Below are 15,661 nucleotides of genomic sequence, written 5' to 3' on the forward strand. Positions count from 1 at the left end.
GGAGAAAACAGAACTATTAAGTCAAGATTTAGATGTCTAAGGAAAGAGCAGCTTTGATTTTAAATCAAGGGAAAATTTGTGGTTTCTACATTAACTGTTCTCTATTTGAAAGACCCAGAGTGGTTTCTGTTTTCCTGGTTGAATCCTGTCTGATACTCCTAAATACCAGCCACCTAAATAAATACTGTACCTGAATAAGGTGGTAGAGCGTAATATCCGGTGGTAGGACACTAGGGGCAGTGTATTGTGGGAAGAGAGCAGTTTTTAGCTTGGGATAAGGAGTTAATGCCATCTTCAGTAGCTGGGGATCTACTTTTTTCAAACAGTTCTCATTTTCTTCATTCTGAACAACCTAAATAAAAAGACAGATAACATGGTACACAGTAATGTTCGTTTCTTCTCCACATTTGCTTTTTCACAAGAACCTGTGAAATAAGATTAGCTTGAGTGTACATGGTGGTGAAAGTAACATTGGTCAAGGAGTCAGAAGCCACCCAGCCTGTGTGGCTCAGTGACTGAGCGTGGACCTATGAACCAAGAGGTTGCTGCTTCGATTCCCGATCAGAGCACATACCCAGAGGGCGTGCAAGAAGCAGCGGATCAATGTTTCTCTGTTATCGATGTTTCTATCTCTCTCTCCCTTTCCCTCTCTCTCTCTAAAAATCAATAAAAATATATTTTTAAAAAGGAGTCAGAGAACAACAGATCTTGTTCTGGTTGTAACACAAACCACTGTGTGGTCTCGGGCGTCACATTTTACACAGGCTTTAGCTTCTTCACCTACACAATTAGGAATTTCAGCTGGATCAGTGGTTTTCAAACTGTGTGGAAAAGTTGTTTGAAACAACTGAAAGTTGTTTGAAAAAAGACTGTTGTTAGATTACTTAAAATACTTAAATATTAAATATTGAATTAGATATTAAATAGTAAATATTTTAAAAGAAAAATAACTACTAGACTAGATGACCCTTGTTCAGCTCTCATGTTACTCTATGACTAATTTCTAAAAGGTGATTAAGAATAGAGAAATAACCATATAAGTTAAGGTATATTGCAACAATCTAAAAGAGAAATCTTTGAAGATTAAATGTTGAAAAGCATTCTTATGTTCCCTCTAACCAGGCACACTATAATTTTCAAAAATGGAGAGATGGGCAAATTTCTATTGGGTCCCTCAAAAGAGTTTACATAGCTAAAAATTATGACTTCCCTTTTACCTAAGAGGGCAAATAGCACAAAATAATTCCCAAGTCACAGATCTAAAGTATACTTACTCCCAGAAACAATCAGATCCTAATTCAATCCTGAAAATGAACCTAGAACATTAGAAAACAAATAAAGGGGAAAAATAATCTCTCTACAACATATTAGTTCCCTTTCAATTTAAGAGGATATGATATAAAATTTCAAAATCCACCCTTGTTTTATGCTCTTTTAATCTAATAAAATACTTATGAGTGGTTTTATATATGTATGTGTGTGTATATATATATATATATTTTGCATGGAATGTCTCTGTATTAAAATAAAATATTGCTATTGTGGACATCATCCATTAGGGTGACCAGTGTCCCTTTTCTTTTTATTTATTTATTTTTATGTCTCCTTTTTTCCCCAATTGACCCCCCCCCCCCCAGTCATTCCCACCCCGGACAAGCTGCCACCGCCCCAGTGTCTGTGTCCATTGGTTATGCTAATATGCATGCATACAAGTCCTTTGGTTGCTCTCTAACCGCCCCCCCGCCCCACATTTGTCTCTGGATCTATTTTTTTATTGTCTGAAGTTTTACATATGTCTTCTTTTTCCCCCAGGTGACCACTCCCCTCACCCCCAGCCATTCCCACCCCAGACAAGACCCCACCGCCCCAGTGTCTGTGTCCATTGGTTATGCTAATATGCATGCATACAAGTCCTTTGGTTGCTCTCTAACCCCCCGCCTCTACCATTTGTCGCTGGATCTATTCTTGTTCATCAAATTATATTGATCATTATATCCCACATGAGTGAGATCATGTGATATTTATCTTTGTCCGACTGGCTTATTTCGCTTAGCATAATGCTCTCTAGTTCCAACCATGCTATTGCAAATGGTAAAAGTTCCTTCTTTTTTATAGCGGCATAGTATTCCATTGTGTAGACATACCACAGTTTTTTAATAGGAGTGGTTATATTTTAATACAACTGATTTCTAGAAAATCCATAGATATTTCTGCTAAATTTAAAATCAGTCCTATTTCGCCATAATAGGTAGAGGTACTGTCCATACCTGGCTGACACCACCAGGAGCATACATTGTGGTAGCAAGGGCCAGGAGGGTATGTCCTTCCAACAGCATACTGCTTACACTGGCCTGGTTGCTGGGAATCAGTATTTGAGCATTGGCAAGGCTAGCCTGGAAGATCAGTTTAGGATCTGGAAAATAAAAGAGTATGCTTTTCTCCTTAATGTAAATTAAGAATTATATAATTCTGAGAAAGAAAATTAATTTTAACTCTCTCTAGAGGAAGAAGGACTTTCTAAATTTAAAAGCAATAGGAAAATATCACATATAGAAAAATGAAAGATTTGTCTATGTAAAAACAAAAACTTATATTAAAAACTGAAGGGTACGAAAAAAAAAAAAAAAAAAACCACTGAAGGGTAGTGATGAACTAGGGGGAAAATTAACAACAGATGACAACCTAAGGATTAATGTCTTTAGCCAAGAGCGTATACAAAACAATGCCCCAAATACTAACAGATAAATGAACAAAAGAAAAAACCATTTTACAAAAGAGAAACTATAAATGTCCAACCACAAAAATATGTAATTCACTAATACAGAAATGCACATTAAAATAATTAGATGCCATATATCACCTATCAAAACAGCAATGATTTTAAAAAATAATCATCCTCAATCAGACAGCTGGACAGGGTGTGTAGAATAGCTGGGTCTTATGGTACAAACCCCTTAGAAAGCAATCTGGTCTTATAGCAAGAACATTCGAAGTGTGTATAACCTTTGACCCAGTAATTTCATATCCAAAAACCTATCTAAAGAAATAATCTGGCCCTGGCAGGTTTGGCTTAGTGGATAAAGCATTGGCCTGTGAACCAAAGGGTCCTGGGTTTGATTCTGGACAAAGGCACATACCTCAGTTGCAGGTTCCTCCCCAGCCCAGGCCCTGGTCAGGGCACAAGCAGGAGGCAACCAATTGATGTGTTTCTCTCACATCAATATTTCTCTCTGTCTTTCCCTCTCTCTTCCACTCTCTCTGAAATTCAATGGAAAAATATCCTCGGTTGAGGATTACAAAAAAAAAATCTGAAACAAGACAAAAATTTTATGTTCAAATATACTAAAGACTATTATTTACAGGAGAGAAAAAACAGTCTCAATGCTAATAAATGAGAGAGTAGTAAATTAAATGAATATATTCATACAAGGAAATATTATGTAAACATAAAATGGTCATTGTTTCCAAGTACACAGAAAAATTCTTATAATTACTATATTGGGGGAAAAACAGAATACAAATACACAAATGTTTCTTTTCTTTTTTTTTTAATATAAATGATTTTTTACAGAGAGGAAGAGAGAGGGATAGAGAGTTAGAAACATCGATCAGCTGTCTCCTGCACACCTCCTACTGGAGATGTGCCCACAACCAAGGTACATGCCCTTGACTGGAATTGAACCTGGGACGTTTCAGTCCGCAGGCCGACGCTCTATCCACTGAGCCAAACCAGTTAGGGCCACAAATATTTCTTGTATCCCTAGCATTTATAGACTGTTGCAAGGTAGGAGCTCAATAAATATTTGTTAGATGAATGAAATACTATAGACCAAAAAGAGCATGAAGACAATAACTAGAAAATACATTACAATATATCAAGAGCTACCTATGACTCTTCCTATCTACTATCTACCCATGGACATGTTATCTTCTCAATAGTTGTCTGTGGCTTCCAATTATTTATTTTTTTACAATAAACATATATTACTTTGTAATCAGCACCAAAAATAACAAACAAAACAAAAGAACACATTAGGAAAAAATTCTTCATTTGGAAAGAAACTGGACATTACATAAAAGTGAAAGACTGGCTGTTGACATTCCTTGCCCTTTCCCTGAATCTCTGGAATAATACCCTCAGGGCTCACAGGGCAGTTCTATCTGATTATAATCAGAGCAATGTTCTCTGTCAGCAGCTCTGCCACAGAAGATACAAGCCCACACATACTGTGCATATCTTTGCACTCCATCTGGAGTTCCTTCCTAAAAGACAGACCACTTCTTCATTGGAAAAGGGTGCCAATTTGCCGGAGAGCAGGAATTCAGCCTGTAATAAACTGGTAGGAAGAGAGATAGCCAAAAAGAATAGAGCAGGAGAGTGAGAGGGAAAGGAAACAACTACATACTGTCTGCTCTGCCTGGTTTTTCTTGGCTCGGGAGAGGTTAACAGTTTTGATCTTCTGCTTCTTAAACAAAGCTTGAGACTAGATTATAGTCAGATATTTGTCTACAGCCAAATGATTTATTTAAAAAGAGTTCACAAGTTAAATGCCACTCAACAGACCAGTTATTTATTCAAAGAAATTTTTGTATTTAATACAGTACCCATACCTGTTAAGTTACTAGAAACTTCTCGACACTGAACTAAAAATTCAAACCAGGGGTGAGTTTCATGTAATTCTTTTTTTCCCAAAAAGGAACAATTTGGAGGACTAAGCCTGTATATAAAACAAAAGAAAACAAACTCTCTGATTAACATGCAAGATAAGACAGATAATTACAATCATGTTTGCTCAGGTAATAACTAGCTTTAAAAAAAGAATCTCGAAATTAAAAAGTAAATATAATATACTCCCACTTGTGTTGTGTTTTACATATTCCTTATGATCTGGAAATAGAGGTAAATTTTAGAGACAGAGATAATAATATTTAAACTGTGTTTACTACCATAATAAAATATTACCAGCTTTGTATAAGATTAACAGATGCTTTGTACTTTAAAATACTTTGTATTTTATTATTTTTACAATAAAAACTCTTTAACATTTTCAAACTTAAGAGGTTTTTAAAACCCTTTACACAACTACAGAGAAGCTAGGACTAAGGAGCTAAGGCTCAGAATAGGTCTTTTGAAAATATGGCTTTTAAATCATCTCTTGCCAGTAGCTTTGGGAAAAACATTTCTGTGTGTAATTAAGCTTCAATGATATGAACCAGAAATATACCCAGTTTGAATTCTAGCTTTTACTACACACATTTAAATGTTCTCATTAGCACACTGAAAGTGGGCTCTAGAATCAAACGTAAGAATTAAATCTGACTCTGCCATTTACCAGCTGTGTGCCATAATAAGACACTTAGTGTCACTTGAAGCTTCAGTTTCCTCATCTGTCAAAAAGTAACCATTCATAGGGTTTTTGTGAAGATCAGTAAAATAATCTAAGTGCCAAGAACGTTGTAAGCACTCATATATTAGAGATTACTACTATTATTGTTATTACTGACCCAACAGCAATGAACACTGGCCACAGATATGATTCTGCAAGTTGATCTTAAGTAAGTATATGTTGGTGCATGTCTGTATAGCTATCGATCAATCCACCCACCCATCCATCCAAATGTAAATTTTAGAGCATATCTAACCTGCAGTGTTTATGAATTCAAAGTTGTTTAACATTTGCCTGGTAATGAACGCTACCAAAGAACTCCCAAGTTAACCTTTAGTCTCTTCCTCTCTTTTTAACTTTTAAAGCATTTCTTTCACTTCATTCTAATCTCTAATTATTTAAAAGGTTAACAGAGAGCTTACAGATTTAACATCACCAAAACAAACAAACAAACAAACAAACAAACAAACAACCATGGTAAGCATTTAGTTGAATGTAGCATGAAACTAAAGGATGTACCAAGTGCTGCAGTGAGGGGAATTACTTCAGGAAGATCAGTATTCCTCCAGTGAATGCTCAATATTTTGCTCTTGTCACATTCAAGTATCATGTGCTCTTGTCACATGAAGACCTGCTCAAGGACAAATCACTCTCAGTACTTACTTGTAACAGTCGAGATAGACATAAAGAAGATACTGCAGGCTGTGTTCCAAACAATAAAGAATGAAGTGAGAATGGAAATCCCAACCTTCTTTGGACCTGTAGTTTTGAACAGGGAGGGTATCTTGCATCACACCCCCAATGCGGTTCAGTCTTAGGAGGAAGAGTTCAAAGTCTTCTAGTTCAGATATAAGAAAAATCCCATTCCTAAAGAGCAGGTTTAAGAGATGGCAAACTTAAGAAGTTGCTAGATTCAGAGCACACCAAACCGCTTCCGTGAGTTTAAGTCTCAGCTACAGAAGGTCCTCACATAACGTTCTTTTGTTTCTCTCAATGCCATTTTGTCATAACTTACAATATTGATGAGATGCCAATGTAACTTAACTCTTGTTTTCATCAAGTAGCCTGTGGCAAAACTGTTTCATTATACGTCATTTCACTTAAAGTCACAAAGCCTATTGACAACGTTAAGTAAGGACTTACTGTATTTTTTTAAAAGTATTTAAAAATTAAGACTGCCAATTTTTTACTCTATAAATACCTTATGAGTCATATTTTGCTGGTTTCCAACAAAAGTTTCTGAATCACTGTAGTATTTAAAGGTAGTAATGATAGTCTTGAGTTATCTTAAATATTTCAAAAACCTAAACTAAGCTATCTACATTTTTTTTTGGTTTTGGCTGGAACTATACAATCCAGTGTGTAACAGTGGTTAGCTTTTGAAGCTAGATGTTTTAAGCACTGAGAAATTCACCAAAATATACAAACAAAATGATGGAGAAACTAAAGCAGAATAATTTAAATAAACCAACTACCAAACAGTAGAAATCTGCATTGAAATATTACTTTTTACAAATTTACTGTTAAAAACATCATATACACCATATAAAGGAATACAGAAAATATATTATATGACCCAGCTGGTGTGGCTCAGTGGTTGAGCGTCAACCTATGAACCAGGAGGTCACGGTTAAACTCCCTGTCAGGGCACATGCCCGGGTTGTGGACTCCATCCCGGGAGGGGGCATGCAGGAGGTAGCCAATCAACATTTCCACCTCTCTGTCCCTCTTCCTTCCTCTTTCTCTAAAACCAATAAAAACATATTAAAAAATATATATAATATGAAGTTTAAAGAAATACCATGTTGCCCTAGCCAGTTTGGTTCAGTGGATAGAGAGGCCTGCAGACTGAAAGGTCCCGGGTTCAATTCCGGTCAAGGGCATATGCCTGGATTGCAGACTCAGTCCCCAGTAGGGGGTGTGCAGGAGGTAGCCAATCAATGATTCTCTCTCATCATTGATGTTTCTCTCCCTCTATGAAATCAATTAAATATATATATATAAAAAAGATAAAAACCAAGAGGTTTTAAAAAGATAAAAACCAAAGGTAAAAGCTAATGGCTTTTATCATAAAGAGATATTTTAAAAAAAAGAAAAACCATGTAACCACCACCCAGATTATAGCACATTATACTTGGAAGCCCTTGTGGTATCCCTTCTCTGCTGCATCTCATTTGCTAGCTTGACTTTTGTGATAACCATTCCCTTAGTTTTAGTCATAGTTTTAGCACTCATATATGTAATCTCAAATAATATATGGTTTGGTTTTGCCTATTTTAAACTTTATTTATAAATAAAACATTTGCCAGGTCTGCATGGCTCAGTTAGATGAGTATTGTCCTGTGCACCAAAAGGTTGCTGGTTCGATTCCCGGTCAGGACACATACCTTGGTTGTGGGTGTGATCCCTGGTTGGGGGCATGTATGGAAGGCAACCAGTCGATGTTTCTCTTTCACATCAATGTTTCTCTCTCCCCTCCTTTCTCTAAGCATGTCCTCAGGTGAGGATTAAAAAACAAACAAAACAAACACATTCTGGTACATTATGGAACATTCTTCTACTCCACATTATGAAATATATCTATGTTGATACCTGTAGCTACAGTTTGTTAGTCTTGTTATATATTACACTGTATGATTATAATGCACTAGAGGCCTGGTGCAGGAAATTCATGCACTCAGAGAGGTTGGGGGGGCCCTCAGCCTGGCCTGCGCCCTCTTGCAGTCCGGGAGCCCTCAGGGGATGTCTGACTGCCGCTGAGGCAGGAGAGGCTCCTGCCACCACCACTGCATACACCAGCTGTGAGCCTGTAGGAGCGCACTGACCACCAGGGGGCAGCTCCTGTGTTGAGTGTCTGCCCCCTGGTGGTCAGTGCAGGTCATAGCAACCTGTCATTCCACTGTTGGGCTAAAACTGGCTCTCCGATATCCCCCGAGGAGTCCCGGATTGCAAGAGGGCACAGGCCAGGCTGAGGGACCCCACCAGTGTACGATCGGGGCAGGGAGGGATACGGGAGGTTGGCCAGTCAGGGAGGGACCGCGGGAGGGCTCCAGGGCATGTGCGGCCCATCTCACTCAGTCCCAATGGGCCGGACCCCAGCAGCAAGCTAACCTACCAGTCAGAGTGTCTGCCCCCTGGTGGTCAGTGCACGTCATAGTGAGCGGTTGAGCGGCATTAGCATATCATTAGCATATTACGCTTTGATTGGTTGAACAGCCAACTGGCTACCTGGCCACTTAGCATATTAGGCTTTTATTATATAGGATTTTATTTATCTACTCTACCTTTGATGGTCACTGCAGTTGTTCCTAGATTTTTTTTGTAAAATAAATTCATGTTCCCATGACTATAAATGAGGAAGAGTACCTTTTACATGTTTATTGGCTATTTTTGCTTCCTCTTTATGAAATGCCCAATTGTGGGGTATCTTCCCTTTCAGATCCAAGCTCTACTCTTCTGCTCTGTGTCCTTGAAAGCTCACCTCTATCAGTTGCTCAAGAAGACTCCAGTGCCCTCAGGCTTCTGTTTTTGTTTTGTTTTAAAATTTCTTTATTAAGGTATTACATATGTGTCCTTATCCCACCATCAGGCTTCTGTTTTGGTTTGCCCTAAGGGAGACCCCTACCAGGAGGTAAGAGTCAGAAAAAGATGGGGTGGGGATGCCTTAGCTCTCTCTGTGCTGGGTGACTGACACTCTCTTGATCTCACTAATTGTTCTCTTCCTTTGTCCCTTCAGGCCTTTTAGAAAGCATACACTATTCCCACGGTCATGAACATATTCTTCTGTATCTTCTAAAAGCTTTATAGTTTTACATTTGATATTTAAGTTTAAAAATCTACCTGGAATTGCTTTTATGCATGATATAAGGCAGAGGGTTCAATTTAACTTTCTTCCATAAAACTATCATCCAGTCACCCCAGGTCCATTTGGTGAAAAGACTATTCAGTCCCCACGGTTCTGTGGTGGTCCCTTTGTCATATATAAAGTGAACATATATAAGTCTGTTTCTATGCTCACTCTTCTGTTCTACTGGTATATTTGTCTATCCCTCCATTAACATTCCCAATGTCTTAATTGCTATAGCTTTAGATTAAGTTTTAATCTCTCAAGGGGCAAGTTCTTTTTTAAGGCTATTCTTGACCCTTGGCATTTCTATATTAATATTTATAATCAGCTTATAACAATCCAGAAGAAATTCTGCTGGGATTTTTATTGAGATTGTACTATATCTAAAGATTATTTTGAGAAGAATTGATAGCAGGCTTTATCTTATTCCAAATCTAAGAGAATGCTTGTGACTTTCACCATTAAGTATAATGTTAGCTAGAAGACTGTTTTTATTTTTTTAATCCTCACCCGAGGATATTTTCCATTGATTTTTTTTTAGAGAGTGGAAGAGAGAGGGAAAGACAGAGAGAAATATTAGTTGCCTCCTGCACAAACCCTGACCAGGGCTCTGACCACGCCCTCCCCTTGCCCCCCTTCCCCCCAGGGCCTAGGCCAGGGAGGAGCCTGCAACAGAGGTATGTGTCCTTTACTGGAACTGAACCTGGGATCCTTCAGTCTGGAAGCTGATGCTCTATCCACTAAGCCAAACCGGCTAGAGCTAGAAGACTGTTTTTTAGATACCCTTTTCAAGTTAAGGGAATTGCATCTGTTCTTAGTTTGCTAATGGCTTTTATCATAAATAGATAGATGTTGAATTTTATCAAATGCTTTTGTGTATCTATCAGGGTAGTATTTTTTCCCTTTAATCTGTTAATGTAGTAGATCTCAATAGTTCATTATTATCATAATTTATGTTAAATCACACATATATTAGCTTTTTATTTAATCAAATATTAACCACAATAATTAATAAGCATACAAGTTATATGAAAGTTACTTTTAAGAAGAGAATTTAGTGCAATGGGAAGAAGAATGACTACAAAGACAGGGGTAAAAAAAAATTAAAGCCTGCAAGTACTGGATTGGGCAAAGCTCTTAACTTCTCTGGATTCCACAACTTTAAGTTGGGTAAATAATACAGCTATACTTCCCCAATAAGTATAACTATAAAATAAAGTAATATATGGGAAGTTTAAGAAACTTAAAAAATTAACACATTTAAGTCTCCATATATTATTTTGATAGATTAGGTTGAACACTATGAAATAGCTGATTATTCATCCATTTTTGACCCACACAAATGGCAAATTCACATGGTTTGATCTAAGAGAATTATTTTTAGAAATTAATTAAAGTTTAAAGTCTTTCCTTACCACTTCAGAAGCTCCTACCCTGCACTAATTTCTTACCTGAGTAATCCTCTTTAGTTCAAGACCATACATAGCATATGGCTTCAGTGACAACAGTGGGAGACGTTACTAAGCTCTTGCACTTGGGCCCTGTAGCTGCACCGACAGCTTACCATTTCCACACCAAAGCAAATATAGAATCTGAGAGCTTAGTCACTATGATGCTAAAAACATGTAATTTTAAAACCTTTCAGTTTTAAAATACTATGAAACAATGTTCCATTGGATTCATGGCACTGCAAAGGAAACATTACAGAATTATTTCTTATTACTCTTCCCCACAATTATAGTACCTGGCCAGCTCATCTAAAATTTTATTCCTCATGTTGTTGTTGCAGCAAGTACTCTGATCAATAATATCAATAGTCAGAGGAGGCCATTTGTTCTGCTGAAGTGAAGAATAACTATTCTGGGTTTGAAATTCTCCAATCCACGAGGTAATGCTTAGCCAATCATGGCGAGCTGTGAGGTATCTCCAGAGGGCTTCGGGGGAATATGATTTATATTCTACATTAGGAACAAAATACATTTTAAAATAGCAATGAGTTATGATTATTGACACAAAGCTCAACACTAATCAACTGAGTAAATATGACAAAATGGACAAATATTTATATGTGAATATGCAGGCCCTTTTCTTCTTCTACTATTTTCCTCTTTTATGTTGCTGTTCATTTTATAATCAATATTCAGCTGGAGGAAGAGCAAAATGTTGCTTATTAGTACCGTTGTTAAAGAAAACTTGGGAATTAGCTATCTGTTTCATTTATCTTTTCAGGTCTCTTTCCCCCTTTTCTTTTTCTTAATATAAATGAAAACTTTGGCTATAATAATAAACATGAATTTGACACCCTCTGAATTACCACTGTTTACCATTGTTAGTTATTCCCTGGAACCCCAATTGATAAAGATCTTTAGTTTACACAAGAAGAAACTCAAAGACTATTGGGAAAAATAAAGAATGTCACTTTGAGGCAAACAAGAGAACTCAGCCTTGAAGTCTCAATTTACTGAAACATACAACTTTTTTCTTTCACAAGTCCCTTACAGAAACCTTGAGATAAGAAGTCTTACAGACTTGAATTTTAAAGCAACTGATTTTTTCCCCCCAAAGGAATTCTAAAATGGAGAGACACCAAAATATACTACAGCTTAATTTAATACTCATTCAATATGTTCAGATTTCAGGCTTTCTCACACTTGCCTTCTGGATTTATCCTGGGAAGGAGGATAGATTCTTGTGTTAGTTGGTTCCACCACTGAGCCCAATTTAATGCAATTCTGTGGTTCTGCTTATTAAGTTTATCTTTATGATCGTATTTCAGGAATGAGTCCAAAACAGACTTGTGCTTGAAAAAGTCTTGCTCCATTACCCAATACCTGAAACAGTGATATAGTTGTTGTTTTTTAATTTTGAAGGAAAACCAGCATTTCTCTTTATCTGCTCAAAAACTATTATTCTTTTGGGGAACACATACTTTAATACTCATAATGTTATGTTTATTATCTTAAAAATATATATCTGATTATGTGCATATTGAAAGAACAGGAAATTCCTGAGTCACTTCTGGGCAAGTTTTACCTTTATAGGGAATATAAGCTCAGTTCCACAGAAGAAATCTGTGCTCACTAACAATTAAAAACTAAACACGATCTAAAATATTCTTCCCATGTTACCAAAAGGGGGCTAATGAAACTACCTGGGAAAGGACTGGATCTGCATATTTTCTTGCAAATGTTCTGAATAAAACTTCTCAACTTGATGCACAAAGTCTATAGTTCTTTTCTCTTTTTCAGAAAAAGAATTTTTTTCTTTTAAAATTTCAACCTTGAATAAAAAGTAAAGCAGTGACGTCACAAAAATCAAGTACATTGCAAAACAAATGTCATGAAATTACATGCCACTTAAGAATTGTATTTTGAATTTTTGAAGTAATGTATATATTCACACAAATTTTCCTTTACCACAAAGGCAAAGTGATCATTTAAAAAGATAAAGAAGTTGTCTTACTTTTACTTACTGGATATTAGTTGAATTTTAAAATAATTTATTTTTAAATTTCACCAGGTTTACTAGAAAATGTAAACTACATAGTCTCACCTTTACCTACCAAAAAGTCCCGTATATTTTTATCAGTTGTATAGAAGCATATCTTGAGCAACTGGTCTTTTACATCAAAGCCCTACAATAAACATAGAAAAAACTTAATTTTGTAATGGAGCTATTTTAAATATAAATATATATGTTATATACAGAAATACTCTGTTATACACATGTATAAAATTCCACAGCTTTCCTGCTCTTGTGAACATTCATTTTCTACATTTATCATATATATTTACTGCCTCTGCCTAAAGTCCTTAAGCATTTTGCCAGAATAAAGGCAGCACATCGAACAATTTAAGGTAATAACAGGCTACCATTGGACCAAAACTACAGGTATCTGCTATGATGGTTCACTTAAAAACAACAGTCAATACAAATAACAACTCTTACGTAGTTTCACTCCTCTATACTTCCAGAAAGTTGCCATGGCTAAGACCTTGACCATGAAGATTAGAGCCACAACTTAGTTTAGTCCAGGAGTCCTACCTCTAGGATTTCTCCTCCTTAAATGAAGTAAAACCATGGAGCACAAAGCAAAGACATAGGCTATTAGAAAATTCAAATGGAGGTGTAAGCGGTCACATGCACAATATAGAATTTCCCCCAACAAATAATAAGATCCTGTGCAGGCTTGGCCTTGTGTGAATCCTTCGAAGAAAAACACTGCCTACTTCTAACCAAAGTGCTAAGTTCAACAGAGAGCAAATAATGGAAACTTGAATCAAAAATATCTTCAAGAGCCCGGCCAGTGTTGTTCAGTGGTTGAGCGTCGACCTATGAACCAGGAGGTCACAGTTCCATTCCCGGTCAGGGCACACGCCCAGTTGCAGGCTTGATCCCCAGTATGGGATGTGCAGGAAGTAGCCGATCAATGATTCTCTCTCATCATTGATGTTTCTATCTCTCCATCTTCCTTCCTCTCTGATATCAATAAAAATATATTTAAAAAATATATATCCTCAAGAAAGTTCTCAGTACCCAAAAACCATTTTAGTATCACTGTCATTATTTCCTACTAAAAGCTACACAAATTTCTCAGTCTGTGATACAACTATGAATACAAATCAATTCTTTTTTGGGGGGGAGGGGGAGTGTAAACTTTTGGCTTTATTATTTTCTATTCAGTAGGTTAACTCAAGCTCCTGTCTATATCTTGTGGGGTGGGGAAGGCCGGGCCTTGGTCAACTGTGGCCTTTCAAGTTACAAATCAGTAACAGCAGTCCAAAGGTGGCCAACACGTGTTGAGTTCATTGCATCATTGTAAACAGAGAAAAATCTATGTCTCCTCCTGACCAGACACCCAAAAGGTTATAAAAGAAATGTAACTAAGCTCCAATTTGAGCATTTGTACTAAAAAATTTAAGCTTCACCTTGACATTTTTAAAGGATTAAGGCCTTCCATGTTATAAAAATATTCATTCTACCACATCTACATAAAAAGGCTGCACATTCTCATCATATCAGTATGTAGTTCCATTGCAACTCTGAGATAAATGACTCACACTGGCTGGAATCAAGTCTGATTTCCCAATGACCAGGGCAGTCATAAATAAATTCTTATATCAACCAGAAAACAGTATTAAGTACATAGAGATCTTCTCTTACTTTAAGGACTTTAAGATCAGACAAATGGATTATGTACTCACCATATTCTTTAAAAGTTCAGAGGCTTCCTTTACATTGTTCTTTTTCAAATTGTCAAAGACCAAATCGAGGCCTATTTTAATCAGCTCTTCGAGTCTTTGAGCAGAGTGACTGTTAATCCTGAAGAAAGTTTGTGCCTCTGGTATTTTGTTGTTTAAAATGGCATTGGCAATAACTTCCTAGGAAAAGGGGGGGGGGGGGATCCGCTTTTTAAGTTCCATTTTATGATTATCAACATGACTTACACATTTATTGAGGACCCACCCACTACAGGACTTTTACTGAAAATCTACTACTACATTTGGGTCTTTGCACGGAGGATATAAAGTTCATTCAAAACACAGACCCTGCTGTCCAAGAGCTTTTAGACTAGTGGAAGACACACAAAGTGCTGATTATAGTTCTGTATGATAAAGGAAAGGATACAGGTGTCACCCAGGGTTCTAGAGAGGAGGGTTCAGAAGAGAATCATCTAAATAAGAGAAAAGAAGACAAGAGTTCCAAAAAGAGGGAAAATTATGTGCAGATGTGCAGAGGCATAAAGACAAGAAACAGCATCAAGTCTTCAGGGAACTCCAAATTACTCAATAAAACGGGGGGGGGGGGGGGGGGGCGGGCGGCGGGAAGCTGGGGAGAGTAGCAGATAAGACTTGAAAGAAAAGCAGAGGAGCAGAGGTTCCATCATGAAGCGCATTGTGTGTGAGATGGATTTTATCCTGAAACTCATGTGGAACACTAAAGGGTCTTAAAAGCGTGAGATGGTATTATCATATATTAATACACATATATGTATATATATCAGGAAGAATATTCAGGCAGCAATGTGGAGAATGAACTGAAAGGGATTCAAGGTCAAGACAGTAAGGCATTAGGTTACTGCAATAATATGAGTAAGAAGAAATCAAGCATAAATTGAAGGCCTAAACCCAAGAGAGAATAGAAAGGAAGTAAATCCTATCAAATCATGTGCAAAATTGTGTGTATGTGCACACGCATACATTAAAGTGTGTGTTTTTGGAGGCAGAGTGCAAGTAGTTAAAGTAGACTATAATCTCCCTCGAAATTAAAAACCAGTGATTTTGAGTAAAAAGAGCAGAGGACCATGGATTGAGCCTTGGAAGACATTAAAGGGGGGTGCAAAGTGGGGAAGAGAAGGTGAAACCTGCAAAGGAGACTGGAAAAGAGAAGCCAAACAAAGTAGAAAAAAAGTCAAGTAATTTTTGGT

General features: G+C 37.0%; 1 protein-coding gene across 4 annotated transcripts in view; it reads right to left on the reverse strand.

The window, feature by feature from the left end:
• Window positions 1–15,661, reverse strand: part of SPG11 (SPG11 vesicle trafficking associated, spatacsin) — a 93,376-nt gene that overhangs the window by 51,168 nt on the left and 26,547 nt on the right. For all 4 annotated transcript variants that reach the window (XM_036299904.1, XM_036299919.1, XM_036299910.1 and 1 more), the window contains 9 exons: window positions 14,439–14,615; window positions 12,797–12,868; window positions 12,386–12,513; window positions 11,890–12,065; window positions 10,979–11,192; window positions 6,051–6,254; window positions 4,612–4,718; window positions 2,268–2,413; window positions 191–352 (listed from right to left, as the gene is read on the reverse strand). In XM_036299904.1, coding sequence (XP_036155797.1) covers window positions 191–352; window positions 2,268–2,413; window positions 4,612–4,718; window positions 6,051–6,254; window positions 10,979–11,192; window positions 11,890–12,065; window positions 12,386–12,513; window positions 12,797–12,868; window positions 14,439–14,615 — 1,386 coding nt within the window. The remainder of the gene's footprint in view (window positions 1–190; window positions 353–2,267; window positions 2,414–4,611; window positions 4,719–6,050; window positions 6,255–10,978; window positions 11,193–11,889; window positions 12,066–12,385; window positions 12,514–12,796; window positions 12,869–14,438; window positions 14,616–15,661) is intronic.

Source organism: Myotis myotis, unplaced genomic scaffold (genome assembly GCF_014108235.1).
Source record: "Myotis myotis isolate mMyoMyo1 unplaced genomic scaffold, mMyoMyo1.p scaffold_m19_p_1, whole genome shotgun sequence".
NCBI lineage: Eukaryota > Metazoa > Chordata > Mammalia > Chiroptera > Vespertilionidae > Myotis > Myotis myotis.